Below are 16,135 nucleotides of genomic sequence, written 5' to 3' on the forward strand. Positions count from 1 at the left end.
CCAGCCTGAGCAACATAGTGAGGTCCGGTCTCAAAAACCAAAACTAAAAACAACAAAATGGATGACAGTATATAACAAAGTAAATTAATTTTTTTATAAAGATGCATGTTTAATTAAGGACACTAATAAGAGACCTGAATTATTTTTTGAGCAATCTATGAAAACTCTCTGGCATGAAAATCCCAGAGTCCAACAGTGGAAAACCCACATTGAGAAGCTTGGCAATACAGTAGAAAGGCCAGTGGCCTGTTGTCTAGACACCTGGGCTCTGCCCTGGTTCAGCCACCAAGTTATTTCACTGAACTTCAAATTTCTTATTAACAAGGGGGTTAAACACCTAATTCCAAGTTCTTAAATAGCTTCCAACACATACAAAAAGATGTAGTCTATTTCTCCTCCTCACTTCCATAATATCACAGGGACTTCATCATAGTAGGGTTATCCTAACTAAGGCTCTCCCGTAATCTCTCTGTAGACTGTGGAAACAACTTCCCAGCATTGAGAAATGAGTGTTTTTCTCACACTATTTAAATGGCCAATACCTTGAATTCTGGACAAAAATCTGAACTACATGCCCAGGACTTTCCTTTATTTTAAAATAATATTTTAAATATTTAATATTACTTGTTTCTTGCTTTAACCTCATAGACTGAAGACTGCCTAGTCCCGGCTCACTTTGGGGAACGTGACACAACTCATTATCCTAACCTGGTGTTGTAACAGTGGAAACTGCTCTTTCAGTATTTTTTTTAAAGTGTCTTACTACCACTGTGTCTCTTTTATATTCTCCATGTTTTTAACCACATCGAGCCCTAAGAACTTACAGAGGTACCTCTTTATCAATCAAATGAAACAAAGAATATAACGAATATTGCTGTGAAATACTGCTGTGAAATATTGCTGTGATATTTTTCTAAACTGCTGGTAGCTTTCTTTGTTTCCCCTATTTATTAATATTTTATTTATTTTTGTGGTGCTAGGAATTAAACTTAGGGCCATACTAAGTGTTGAGAGGCACAGCCGAAGGGCCCAGACTGCCAGCTAGCTGAAGGGGCCCCAGCAAACTTTCAGACTGCCAGCTGATGATTGGCTCACAGCGGCCCCAGCAACATCTAGCTGATTGGCTCCTCTGCGGTGATGCTCATTGGGCTGTTTCCCTGCCCTTTCAGACCACGGAGATGCTCATTGGGGGACTTTTTTGGCTCCGCCCATGCGACCCAGCCAATCGGCCTCAAGAGCAGGAGTATTGTGGGAGGAAGTTGTTGTTGGGGTGTGTGGCTTGTGGAAGCCGGTGGTGGCAGTTGGGCTCTGAGGGTTTTTCCTGAGGAGCGGTTTTGTTTGGCGTGTGTGGTTCTAAAAATAAAGTTAGTTTCTTTTGACAAGTGGCTCCTGAATTGTGCCCAGCCAGACTGCGGCATTTGGTGGCTCGCACGGGGAGCGACTGAGGGTAAGTAAACCGCTCACCCCTGAGGGCAGGGTGAGAGGATGGGGAGCCATTTTAAGATTCCTCTTTTGTTTTGCTTCATTTTTGTTTTAAGTTGCCTGTCCCTGGAGATGAGTGAGACGGAAGAAAAACCGCTCACTTCTGAGGAAAAACTATTTACGTCTGAGGAACAGATAGGGAGAAAGGACGGATGCACATGTAAGAAGGATAGAAAGGCTATAATGAATTTTTGTTGTTCCATTTTAATTTCATTCTGTCTCGGTTTTGTTTGGCGTCATCTTGTTGGGTTGTATTATAGTAGAAATACGGGATCAGAAACTAGTAAAAAACAAACTGAAAGAGTGTTAAGTAAATTGTTAGAGGAAGAAGGCATCTCAGTAAAATCAAGAACAGTCAGGGCATACGTTGATACAATGCAAAAATGTAGCCCATGACTTTTTAAGGAGGAGTTGTTAAATATATCACAATGGAACCATCATGGTGAAGATTTAAAAAGAATAGAAAAGAACAGCCCAGGAACTCTGCCAGCTGGCACATTGGCATTGTGGGCATTGGTATCTGGTTTTCTTAGTCCAAAACCTTCAATTCAGACAAAGGTAGAGGAAGGAGAAGACATATTGATTCAAGTAAATGAGGAGGTCTCTCAAGTTAGTCAGAAAGAGGAAAAGATTCAAGTAAAAGAGAAGGTCTTTCGAGCTAATCAGACAGAGAAAGAAAGTTTAGAGCAGAAAAAGCCATCAGGGGGAAAGTTACAAAAGGAGACTGCTACTAAAACCTTTCTATCACCAGAGGGCTTACGTGTCCAACCAACAGCACCACCTCTATAGAAGACTGCTACTAACACCTTTCTATCACCAGAGGACGTAAGTGTCCAACTGACAAGGCCACCTTCATATGCTGAGAGGCCCCCAACCCCCGCAGTGGATAGTTCAGATCCTGAGACAGGATCTCAAGTATTAACATGCCCTGTATTTGAGGTAGGAGGGCAGCGAATTTACCATACTTTAAATTTCAAAACAGTGAAGCAGCTAAAAGAGGCTGTAACAACCTATGGTCCTCAAGCACCCTTCACTGTAAGCTTGGTCGAATCCATTACCAACTTGAACATGACGCCAGCAGATTGGGCTAATATGTGTAAAGCTGTGCTAAATGGAGGACAATACCTGTTATGGAAGGTTGCCAATGAGGAATTTTGCAAGGAGACGGCTAGGCGAAATGCAGCAGCTGGTTATCCTCAGAGAAATCTAGATATGTTGTTAGGAAAGGGACCTTATGAGGATCAGCAGCAACAAATTGCATATGATCCTGGTGTATATTTACAAATTGCTGTAGATGCAGTTAAGGCATGGAAGACTTTACAAGGACATGGAGGTTTACAAGGTCAATTATCTAAGATAATACAAGGAACTAATGAATCTTATGCTGAATTTGTAGATAGGCTTATTCAAATAGCTACCAGAGTTTTTGGGAATACAGAACAAGCAATGCCATTAATAAAACAACTGGCTTATGACCAAGCGAATCGTTGGTGCAGAGATATCATTAGACCATGGAAACATGAAGATTTAAACACATATATTAAATTATGTAGAGACATTAATGAACAAGAGCAAGTCATGGCAGCTGCAGTAAAACAGGCTTTAGATGCCAGAGACATTAATGAACAAGGGAAAATTGTGGCAGCTGCAGTAAAACAGGCTTTAGATGCCAGAGACATTAATGAACAAGGGCAAATTGTGGCAGCTGCAGTAAAACAGGCTTTAGATTCCAGGCCAAGAACATGCTACAATTGTGAACAAACAGGACATTTTAAAAGGAATTGCCCCATAGGAGGAGGGTTTAACAAAACTAGGTATCAAAGGAGTAGAATACCGGGTATTTGCCCACGATGCCGTAGAGGGAGACATTGGGCTAATGAATGCCGTTCTCAAACCACCATAGAGGGTACTCCATTATCAAAAAACGAACAAGGACCAAGTGTTTATCCACGATATCGTGGAGAAAGGCATTGGGCTCCATTGCCAAAAAATGGACAGGGGGGCCCAATGCTCCGGGGCCCAAAACCACAAATATACGGAGCACTGGAGGAACCCAGCAACCCCATCAGGGTAGTGCCAAGGACACATTGTCCATCAGATCCCTCATCAGACAAACCAGAGGGAGCGCAGGGTTGGACATCTGCGCCTCCACCAGATCAGTACTAACTCCAGAGATGGGAGTTCAAATCATTCCCACAGGGGTGAAAGGACCTCTTCCCAAAGGAACAGTAGGCTTATTATTGGGACGCAGCTCCTCTACTCTAAAAGGACTTATGATAAGTCCTGGGGTAATTGATCCCGATTATGAAGGTGAAATAAAAATTATAGCCAGTTCTCCAAATGGTATATCAGTAATTTCACCAGGAGATAGAATAGCACAGTTACTAATAATACCAAGCCTACATGATAAATTTTCCAGTCGTGCTATAGAAAGAGGTTCCAAGGGATTAGGCTCCACAGGTGTAGATTGGGCTATGCTGTCTTTAAATTTAGATTCTCGCCCCATGCTAAAACTAAATATTCAAGGACATGAATTTAATGGGCTACTGGATACAGGTGCAGACCTTAGCATCATCTCTCGTCAAGAATGGCCAAAACATTGGCCATTACAACAAGCCACTCAAACGCTTCGAGGCCTAGGAGTGGCGACTAATCCCCATAGAAGTGCAATGGTATTAGATTGGAAGGATCCTGAAGGATGTGAAGGAACTATACAGCCATATGTATTGGATCATCTTCCTATAAATTTATGGGGACGAGATGTCCTAGATCAATTAGGTTTGACATTAACAAATAACATCAACCAAAATGCACCCACTATTATGACTAGACAAGGTTTTAGGAAAGGAAAAAGATTAGGAAAACAAGAACAAGGTATAGCAGCACCAATACAAATAGATCAAAGAACAGACAGACATGGGTTGGATTTTCAGAAAGGGCCACTGAGACAATAAAAATTACTTGGAAATCAGAAAGACCATTATGGGTTCCTCAGTGGCCCCTGACTAAAGAAAAGATACTAGCAGCCCATGATCTGGTCAAACAACAATTAGCAGAAGGACATATACAACCTTCTGTATCTCCCCATAATACTCCCATTTTTGTCATCAAAAAGAAATCTGGTAAATGGAGATTATTGCAAGATTTAAGAGCCATTAATAATGAAATGGTTATTATGGAACCTGCTCAATCGGGGATTCCTCAATTGTCTGCTTTGCCAAAAACTTGGTATGTTTTAGTTATAGATATTAAAGATTGTTTTTTTTCAATTCCAATTCATCCTGAGGATAGTCCACGTTTTGCATTTACTATCCCTGCACTGAATCATGAAGGTCCTGATCAGAGATATGAATGGAAAGTACTCCCTCAAGGGATGGCTAACAGCCCAACTATGTGTCAAATTTATGTTAACAAAGCAATCCAGCCACTTAGAAATCAAAATCCTGAATTACAAATATTTCACTATATGGATGATGTATTATTAGCACACAAAGCTAAAAACACATTGCTAGACTGTTATGCCACACTTACAAACTTATTAAAAAATTATAATCTAGAGATAGCAATAGATAAAGTACAATTAAATTTTCCAATTAATTATTTAGGAGTTCTATTATCCTCAACCATGGTCCGTCCACCAAAAATTCAAATACGAGTAGATCAACTCAAGTCACTTAATGACTTTCAAAAGTTATTAGGAGACATAAATTGGATAAGGCCTTATCTAGGTATACCAACAGGAGAGTTGGGACCTTTATTTGATATCCTAAAAGGTCCATCAGATCCAAATTCACCCCGAATGTTAATGCCTGAAGCAAGAAAGGCATTAAAAATCATTGAAACATATATGGAAAATATGCATTTGGATAGAATTGATATAAGTTTGCCTTTATTATTTATTGTACTACCAACAAAAAATATTCCTACAGGAGTATTTTGGCAAGAAGGCCCATTATTATGGATGCATTTATCTTATTCTCCTAACACTATTCTTACTAGGTATCCTGAGGCTGTAGGACAATTAATACTCAAAGGAATAAAAGCAGCAAAGGAAGTGTTTGGAATTTCTCCCAATAAAATTATTACTCCATATACTATGAATCAAATTGATGAGTTGGCTAATGAGTTAAATACTTGGGCAATAATCATGTGCAAATCTAATGTTTCATTTGATAACCACTTACCATCTAATCCTTTATTGTCTTTTTGGTCATCGCATCCTATAATTTTTCCAAAAATGACAAGAAAAACACCTATCGGGAATGCTCCAAATATATTCACTGATGGATCAAATAATGGTACAGCAGCAATAGTTACACCTGATCAAACTTTTATATTTTTAGTACCCAAACAATCATCTCAAAAGGTAGAGCTTAAGGCAGTATTACAGGCTTTTGTGATGTTTAAAAATTCTGTATTTAATTTATTTTCCGATAGTCAGTATATAGTTAATGCTATAGTATCCCTTGAAGATGCTGGTAGGATTTCCCCTTCCTCTACTATTTTCTTTTTGCTTTCCACTATACAAAGTCTAATCTGGGACAGAAAAGATCCATTCTTTATAGGACATATCAGGGCACATACAGGATTGCCTGACGCCCTTAGTTTGGGCAATGATTTAGCAGATAAAACTACACATGACATACATATTTTCTCTACACTAGAAGAAGCTATAAATTTTCATAAAAAGTTCCATGTCAATTCTAATACTTTACAAAAGCGTTTTAAAATAACTAAGGAACAAGCTAGACAAATAATAAAAAAATGTCAAAATTGTGTGACCTTTTTACCACAAGTTAATCTTGGAGTCAATCCTAAAGGATTGATACCTAACCATATTTGGCAGATGGACGTCACACACTTGCCAGAATTTGGAAAATTAAAATATTTGCATGTTACAGTTGATACTTCTTCTGGATTTTTGATGGGCTCCCTTCATGCCGGAGAAAAAACTAAAGATGTTATAGCTCATTGCTTACAAAATTTTGCCACTGTGGGCGTTCCAAAACAGTTAAAAACAGATAATGCCCCTGGTTATACTTCTACCTCTTTTAAACAATTTTGCTCATCATTTGGCATTACTCATATAACAGGAATCCCATACAATCCACAGGGACAAGGCATAGTTGAAAGAGCTCATCAAACTATTAAAATGTACTTATTAAAGCAAAAAGAAGGAATTGGGAAGGGGTATATATTCCCCAAAGATAAACTTAAAATAACCCTTTTTACTCTAAACTTTTTAAATTTGGATTCATCAGGGCTTAGTGCTTCGGAAAGGCATATGTGTCCAAAAAATGTATATAAGCCCAAGGTACTTTGGAAGGATATTCTAACAGGACAATGGAAAGGTCCTGACCCAGTAATTGTCTAGAGTCGGGGGTCTGTTTGTGTGTTTCCACAGGGAGAACAGCAGCCTATTTGGATTCCAGAGAGATTAACTAAGGTCCTGACCCAGTGATTGCCTGGAATCGGGGGTCTGTTTATGTGTTTCCACAGGGAGAACAGCAGCTGATTTGGATTCCAGACAGATTAACTAAAGCGATTTCTACAGACCAAAAAGAAGATGTGATATCCAGAACTCCAGTTTGGTTATTCTTACATCTACGACAGAACCAGAATGCTTTTTTCAATATCTATTTTATTATTGCCCTTTCCCATATTTTTTTTTTGAGCTCATACAGACCTAGGTTAATGTTTTGCTGATCAGTTCTACTTTTTGACTATAGAGTTTTTAAACATTGCAATGGAGATTTCACCTGCAAAAAGTTATAAGGCCTTTACTATTATGTTATGTGTCGTATGTATTATGTGTGCACACTTGTGTTTTGTGTTTGAATGTACGTATGTCCATATGTCATATATGATGAGCGCTCATGAAAAAATGGATCCAAATAATTTTTTTTTATTCACGTGATTTAAATGGTTTAATTTAAATTGGGTAAACAGCTGTTGAAGATTGTTTTAAAATGTGAACAAATAAGGAGGTTAACAGATCTGTTTGTTTACTTTCACCTTTCCTTTTCATTATATTTAATAATTCTCTTAAAGATAATGTAAATTGTTAAGAAAATTGTTTTCTTTTTAATGCCTTCTGGAACGTTACATAATTTTTTCTTTAGCCATTATTGCCAAAATTCCTATCTTCATCCCAGTGCCGGTGAAGACAATGTAAATTGTTAAGAAAATTGTTTTCTTTTAGTGCCTTCTGGAATGTTACATAATTTTTTCTTTAGCCATTATTGCCAAAATTCCTATTCATCCCAGTGCCGGTGAAGACAATGTAAATTGTTAAGAAAATTGTTTTCTTTTAGTGCCTTCTGGAATGTTATATAATGTTATATAATTTTTCTTTAGCCATTATTGCCAGAATTCCTATCTTCATCCCAGTGCATGAAGACAAAGATAAAACCAATCTACAGCTTCTGCAATAGCCATCACTGAACTGCTTGCAGAACTTGCCTGGACTATGTATCACTTATATGCATTGTGAACTATCTGTTGGTGCAGCAACTTCTGGTACTGTTGGGGTATTTATGCTGATGGTGTCATCGGTGGTACAATTGTTCCAAAAGGAGCCATCAGCTGGCTTGGTGTATCTTCCTCCCTTCTGTTTGTCATGATCGTTCAGCTAAAATTTGGGGGCCAACAGAGGTGAGGCAAAGAACCTCACCCCCCCGCTGGTACGAAGACCTCTACACAGGTGTGGCTGTATACTGGACTGGTAGTCAATGACGGGTAAGATCCAATTACTATGGTACCAACCTAAGACAGGAGGCTGACGCCTTGAGGTCAGCTCATTCAATAACGGGTAAGGACCATATGTACTATTGGACAACCTAAGGCAGGCACGGTCCCTAAGCCACATGCTTGTTGTTTAAACAGAGAGGGGGAGATGTTGAGAGCCACAGCCGAAGGGCCCAGACTGCCAGCTGATGAGCTGAAGGGGCCCCAGCAAACTTTCAGACTGCCAGCTGATGATTGGCTCACAGCGGCCCCAGCAACATCTAGCTGATTGGCTCCTCTGCGGTGATGCTCATTGGGCTGTTTCCCTGCCCTTTCAGACCACGGAGATGCTCATTGGGGGACTTTTTTGGCTCCGCCCATGCGACCCAGCCAATCAGCCTCAAGAGCAGGAGTATTGTGGGAGGAAGTTGTTGTTGGGGTGTGTGGCTTGTGGGAAGCCGGTGGTGGCAGTTGGGCTCTGAGGGTTTTTTCCTGAGGAGCTGTTTTGTTTATCGTGTGTGGTTCTAAAAATAAAGTTAGTTTCTTTTGACAAGTGGCTCCTGAATTGTGCCCAGCCAGACTGCGGCAACTAAGCAAGCATTCTACCACTGAACTACATGACCAGGACTTTCCTTTATTTTAAAATGATATTTTTAATATTTAATATTACTTGTTTCTTGCTTTAACCTCATTTCATATTTAGGCACACACATATGGGGAAACTGTCATTTAAAACAGGGAGGCTCTATTAGAGAGAATCTCTGGGCCCTCACTCTACAGTTTTAGAGAAATCAAGTGGTCCTAGCTGAAAGTTTTCAATCTTTGCAGTCTCTGGTGTGGATCTTCTCAATGAACCCTCCTATTTGGGTATCTGTTGAGCCTGATAGAAAAACTAAAGTTCTTGTCAATAAATACTCTCCTTCTACTGTCATTTAAGGCCAATTTTTAATTTCCAGCAAGGTCTATGGAAGTTTAAAGAAAGGAAGTTATGTGAAAACTTATGAAAGGTTATGAAAATTATTTGGAGATAAAAATTATAAGGAGAAACATGGTTCTATTTAAATTTGATAACTAACTGCAAGGGTATATAAAAACTCAGATTTTAGTTAGTGCTTCTAATTTAATCAAGCAATTAATGCTCAATTTATAAAACGTAATCTAATGTACAGAATTTCACCAAGCTTTAGATAGAAATTATTTAAATAGAGCTCTAAAATAAAAGGAGGAAAAATGAAAAGAAGAGGTTAAGCTAAGATAAAAACTGCTTTGAAATAAAGATTTTTCTATTCTAGTTCCAGAATGACTGATTGTTTCTCATTAGTGTAAAACATTTTTGGTGATGTTAACACTGAACAGTAATAGAGGATTGATATTAATATTTGTCCTACTCTCCTTTTTTTATGGCTGGGGTAAGTTTTGTTCAGAAAAACAAAGAATTTGCTCTGTGACAACCCTGAAACGCATTTTCCACTCTAGATTTAAACTGGAACTTTAGTTACCTATCAAAGCACACAAAATCCATCATAGAAAGAACAGAAAATGTAGTTTGGGCAGCAGATTTTAGGGAAGGCCTAAAGTTATTACAAAAGAATTAAAGAAAGTACCTACAAAAGGAAAAAAATAATCTTTAGGGAATTAAATACATAGCAACCAATCAACACCAACTGAAGTGCTGTATGATTAGCAAATACAACATAACACATATTCTAGCCAGAGTAATACATCACCATGGCTGGCGCTGGGGGCAGAGTACTTGGCGCTGGACTTTCGGATGATGTTCTCATGGATCTGGGCCCATTCACTCTCATTGTTGCACCTGCAACAGAAGGACAGGATTTATGTCTTCCCAGTATTTTAGTATTTGGTCTGATGTCTCAATGTATAACAATAAGTGAAGGGAAAAGAATTTCTCATGTTCTTAAAGAAATAAATATATGTATTATTAAATTTGACAAGGCTCTTTATATAGGTGTAGAAGATTCACACTTGGGGAAAGGGAAGAAACTCTAAAACTGAATCTTTACAAATACATATATGTGTATGTGCTTGTGTGTGTGTGTCTTTGCATGTGTGCGCGTATGTAGGTATATCTCTCTATTTTTTTTGTGTGTGTGGTGCTGGGGTGGAATCCAGGGCATTATACATGCCAAACATACATTTTACCACTGAGATACCTTCCCACATTACAGATATTTTTTATTTTTATTTTTTAGTACTGGGGATTGAACCCAGGGGTGCTTTACCACTAAACTACATCCCTGGTCTTTATTTTTATTTTTAATTTTGAGACAGGATCTTTTTAAATTGCTTAGGGCCTCACTAAGTTCCTGAGGCTGGCCTTGAACTTGCAATCCTCCTGCCTCAGCCTCAGAGATAGCTGGGATTACAGATGTGTGCCACCATGCCCTGCAAAAATATTTTTTAAATGACAAATCATCCTCTTTTTAAGTGACAAGTTCTTTCTTTTCTAGCTCCCCTCACACACAACACAACACACATGCACACATATGGACCCCAGAGAAAAGTTCTTGATGAAAAAAACAGTTCTTCTCAAGAAGAACTACTGTTAGAAACTTTGACTTTATTTACCATCCAACTGTCATTAAACTGGCACTATAGGAATGTCCTATTAAATTCAGGCAATGTGGATATAATGTACTTGTAGCTGTTCACAACCAGACTAGAACATAAAAAGCTTGGAAGAGTGGTGGGTTTGGTTCACTGTTAAGTCCCTGTGGTCAAGGAGAAGGAAAGATTAGCAGATATGGTTGGATGCCTAAATATGTAAGAATAAAAAATTCCTTCCAAGAGACTTTAGGAGTAAGACAAAAGAGAGACCAGAGAAATAACTCTATTAAGTTCTGTTATTTTAGTGTCTTAACTCTCTAATGGATAACTCAAAAAGAGTTGTTATTACACAGCAACTTGTAACAGAGCTTAGAACAGAAACTATGAATTCATCCCAATGCAGATACTTGGATGAAATACTTGGAATGACATTAAAATAATCATTGGGGACTGGGGTTGTAGCTTAGTGGTTGAGCACTTGCCTCGCATGCATGAGGCACTGGGTTTGATCATCAGTACCATGTAAAATAAATAACTAAAACAAAGATAAAAAAAATAATCATTGGGCTGGGGATGTGGCTCAAGCTGTAGTGCGCTCGCCCGGCATGCGTGCGGCCCGGGTTCGATCCTCAACACCACATACAAACAAAGATGTTGTGTCCACCGAAAACTAAAAAATATATATTAAAAATTCTCTCTCTCTCACTCACTCTCACTCTCTTAAAAAAATAGTCATTGAAAATTGCATTTGACACTCAGAGGGTATTCTCTTGTTCTACCTTTCCCTCTGCTAATTAGAGGTATGGGTCTACAAATTGCAGAAATTTTCCAATCATCAAGAAAAATTAACAGGATCTTTCATTAGTTCCTCAGAAGTGTCCAGTCCAGCATGGCCATTTCCAGAAGAAAACACCAATAAGATTAATAGAATGTGTCATCTAGCAGTATAAAGCACTGTAGGTTTCCAAACAGTGGTATGGTATCCTCTTAGAGATAAAGGAGCTCAGTCACTAGATTAATTCTGATACTCAATCAGTAGTTGTTTTGGGCTTTTTAGCCATATAAATAAGCTTCATGTACTCAGAGCTCTGAGAGGAATGTTTAAATGTAAGGTTTTCACAACCCAGGATTCTAAGGATACTTTCTGTTTACATAATTCCTTCTGAACAAAGGAAGAGCATCTATCTTTTAATTTTTATTTAATTAATTAATTTTTGTTCCAGGGATTGAACCCAGGGGCATTATACCACTGAGACATTCCCCCGCCCTTTTTATTTTTTATTTTGAGACAGGGTCTTGCTAAGTTTTTTAGGGACTTGCTAAGTTGCTGAGGGTGGCTTTGTACTTGCAATCCTCCTGCCTCAGCCTCCTGAGCTGCTGGGAGTACAGATTTGTGTCACAAAGCTTGAGAGTATTTTTTAAAATGATCACTTGTGACTTAGCAACATGGCATGAAATAAAAAAATGAGAGGTGCTGGCAGCAGCATACCCAAATCTTTTTGTCTGACATGCACATAGTCTCTCATCTTGTTCAACTAGTCTATATATCAGAGAAGTGCCCAGCCCAGCTGGTGAGGATTCAAAAGACTTATCCTATGGAATTTCCTCTTACACTCCAGCAACTCTACCCTGAGGGTAGAATAGGCATCACACTCCAGGCCACACCACCTAATACTGCTGAGAAGGGAAGCTGACAAATCATTTGAACTCCAAAGGAACTCTTTTTCATTGAGATTTTCTTTAAATTTTATTTTTTTTCTTTTCTTTATTTAACTGTGACCTGAATGATTCATGGGCACTTATATATATTCATGATTCATGGATATATATATATATATATATATATATATATATATATATATATATATATCCCTTCTCAGTTTATAAGATCACCATTTACTTTAATCAAAATCTGCTACAGTTTTTCATAAATAAAATACTTCCTCTCTCACACCCCCACCTATCTTGAAAATTTACTCCCTCTCCAACAAGTGGGGTAATTTTAGTATATCTTCAATAAAGTACACACTGGGGATAGCAGAATAGAGAAGATCACTTTCCTGGCTGCTCCATGGTGGGAAACTAAGAAGGCAGATAGGCAGCTTCTCAGCAAGGTGGGTGAAAAAAAAAAAGGTGTGTATGGGGACTTTACTGATATTTAATACTAGACATTCAAAGCATACTGAGGACTCAGGACATTGGATATAATAAAATAAAATTAAAAAATCTTCAGAGCCACCACTTCTGCGACTGGAGGCACCAGCTAGAGTGGTCCCTCTGTGAGCAAAGTGGAAGGATAAGGGAATTAAAGGAACCCAACATTTTTAGGAGGCCTGAGGCATGTCTGGGTATGGAGAGATCAGAACTAAAAGGAGTGTCTCACAATATCCTTGGGAGGGAAAGAAGCCAAATATCTCTCAAGCTACCTGTGGAGGACAGAGGAAGAAACCATTTTGCAGCCACGGGATGAGGACTAGCAGCTTGGGGAGCTTATTTCTGGCAAACCTGATTTTGGCCCACAATATAGGCCTGTCAAACTCAAATGGCACAACATGGAGTATACCTAAATGACAAGGAGAAAATCAAACGTGGAGAAGGATTTACCCAGAGAAATGAATACTTGTCATGGAAACCTTACCCATCTTCTTCCCTCTCCCAATCCAGCTACTTGCAAGTCCCATTGGGAGAGATGTGCTTGGCTGGGAATTAAAATGGGTGGGGGTGGGAAAGATTGAGTTTGGAGACTGAACTGAACCTAAGAGACAAGAGAATGTAGGGTCCACAGGTGTCAGAAGGGACTAAGAATTGACTCCTTTACCACACGAATGGAACCCATGGGTGATTCTTGGGGTCCAGTTTTCCAGTATGGTCTGGCAATTGCTGGGCCCTGGAGGTGTGCTGATTTAAAATATTTAGATCAATTGCAATTCAATGAAGAACCTAGAGTATGCCTAAACCTAAACCCCACCTCCAGAAGTTCTACCTATGGGATTTCCTCTTACACTCCAGTAACTCTACCCTGAGGTTGGAATAGGCATCACACTCCAGGCCACACCACCTAATACTGCTGAGAAGGGAAGCTGACAATCATTTGAACTCCAAAGGCAACAATTCTTTTTCATTGAGATTTTCTTTAAATTTTATTTCATTTTTTCTTTTCTCTATTTAACTGTGACCTGAATGATTCATGGGCACTTATATATATATATATATTCATATTTGTTTTTGCTTATTTCTAGCATTTAAAAATTTTTCAAAAATTTATATTTATAGCATTTTTGAAGCTAGTTGTTTGTTATGGATCAGTATTTTGAGGACTAGGATGTTTGATTAGAATATTACATTTTTGTTTTTAATTATTTTGCTTTTGTTTTTAATTAAACATTTTTTGACTTTATAAATTTTCTCACTTATCGATTTCGCATGATTCTTTTTCTCTCTCTTTTTCTACTAACAGCCACATTTCTATTGTTCTCTCTTTCACTCTTCCTTTAATATTTTACTTCTATTTTCTTACTCCTCCCTCATAATCATCACATTCTAAATTGCTTTTGTTCTCTCCCTGTCTACCATTTGAAATTCTAAACCCTTTTGCAAATTTACTGATATTACTGTGGGTGATAACCAATCACATTCTTTCTGCTCATTGTGACAATTAACATTGTAGATGTCATAGCAGGAACTATTTGAGTTAATACTGTATATTGTTTGCACTGGTTATTGTTATTATTTGTCTTCCCTAAACAGTGAGGCACTAAAGACTTTCAGAGACACTGTAAGTTCACATGGTAGAAACTCTACTGCCTCAGATCCATACTGTTAAATGGGTAGACACATAAAAAACATGAAAAAGCAAGGAAACAAATGACCCCAAACAAACCAAGATACTTCAGTAACAAAAATTGTTCACGCCACAGTGGAAGAAGAGATGTCAGAGAAAGAGTTTAGAATGTACATAGTTAAACTGATCTGTGAGATAAAGGATGATATAAGGAGTGAAATCAGAGAGAAAATACAGAAAGTGAAATATCACTTCAATAAAGAGATACAGGTTCCAAAAAAATTCAAGAAGAAATCCTCAAAATGAGGGAATAAATAAACCAAATTAAAAATTCACTGGAAAGCATCACCAACAGACTAGATCACTTGGAAGATGTAACATCAGGCAATGAAGACAAAATATATAATTTGAAAATAAAGTTGACCACAGAGAAAAGACCATCAACAGAACTTCCAAGAAATATGGGATAACATGGAAAGACCAAACTTAAAATTTATCAGGATAAATGAAGGCTCAGAGATACAAACCAAAGGAATGTATAATCTTTTCAATGAGATAATATCAGAAAATTTCCCAAACCTTAAGAATGAAATGGAAAATTGAATACAGGAAACTTGCAGGACCCCAAATATACAAAATTACAACAGACCCATACCAAGTTACACCATTATGAAATGTCTACCATACAGAATAAGGGTAGGCATTTAAAGGTTGCCATAGAAAAATGACTGCTCACATTTAGAAAGAAATAATTTGAGTCTCATCTGATTTCTCAACCCAGACCCTCAAAGCTAGGAGGTCTTGGAATAATATATACCAAGCCCTGAAAGAAAATGGATGTCAGCCAAGAATATGATACCCAGAAAAATTAAGCCTCAGAATTGATGATAAAATAGAAACCTTATATGAAAAACAAAAGTTAAAAGAATTCACAATCAGAAAGCCTATATTACCAAAACATACTCAACAAAATATTTAATGAAGAAGAAATGAAAAATAAAAGTGAAAACCAGCACAGGGAGAAACTACAGGGAGAAGAAGAGTCAAACATAGGAGAAACTAATTTAAATTAAAAACCAAAAATAAAATGACAGGAATCATTACTTAATAATAAAATTGAATGTAATCATTACTTAATAATAATATTGAATGTAAATTGCCTAAACTCACCAATCAAAAGATACAGATTGGCAGATTGGATTAAAACTAAGACCCAACAATATTCTGTCTCCAAGAGACTCACCTCATAAGCATATACATCAACAGATGGAAGGTAAAATGATGACAAAAGATATATCACTCACATGGATTGCATAAACAAGTAGGGGTTTCTATCCTCATATCAGATAAAGTGGACTTCAAGCCAAATCAGAAGAGACAAAGATGTCCATTTCATACCTCTTAAGGAAATTATACATCAACATCAGCAAGATATTACAATCATAAATATTTATGCCCCAAACAGTGGAGCATCTATATACATCAAACAAACCCTTCTCAATCTTTAGAATCAAATAGACCACAACACAATAAAAATGAATAAATTTAACATGCCTCTGTCATCACTGGACAGATACT

At 37.7% G+C, this 16,135-nt stretch overlaps 1 protein-coding gene across 1 annotated transcript in view; it reads right to left on the reverse strand.

Annotated features, from left to right (window-relative positions):
* Positions 1 to 16,135, reverse strand: part of Dock3 (dedicator of cytokinesis 3) — a 589,707-nt gene that overhangs the window by 132,537 nt on the left and 441,035 nt on the right. The window contains exon 13 of the mRNA XM_076867085.1: positions 9,936 to 10,024. Coding sequence (XP_076723200.1) covers positions 9,936 to 10,024 — 89 coding nt within the window. The remainder of the gene's footprint in view (positions 1 to 9,935; positions 10,025 to 16,135) is intronic.

Source organism: Callospermophilus lateralis, chromosome 10, assembly GCF_048772815.1.
Source record: "Callospermophilus lateralis isolate mCalLat2 chromosome 10, mCalLat2.hap1, whole genome shotgun sequence".
Classification (NCBI taxonomy): Eukaryota; Metazoa; Chordata; class Mammalia; order Rodentia; family Sciuridae; genus Callospermophilus; species Callospermophilus lateralis.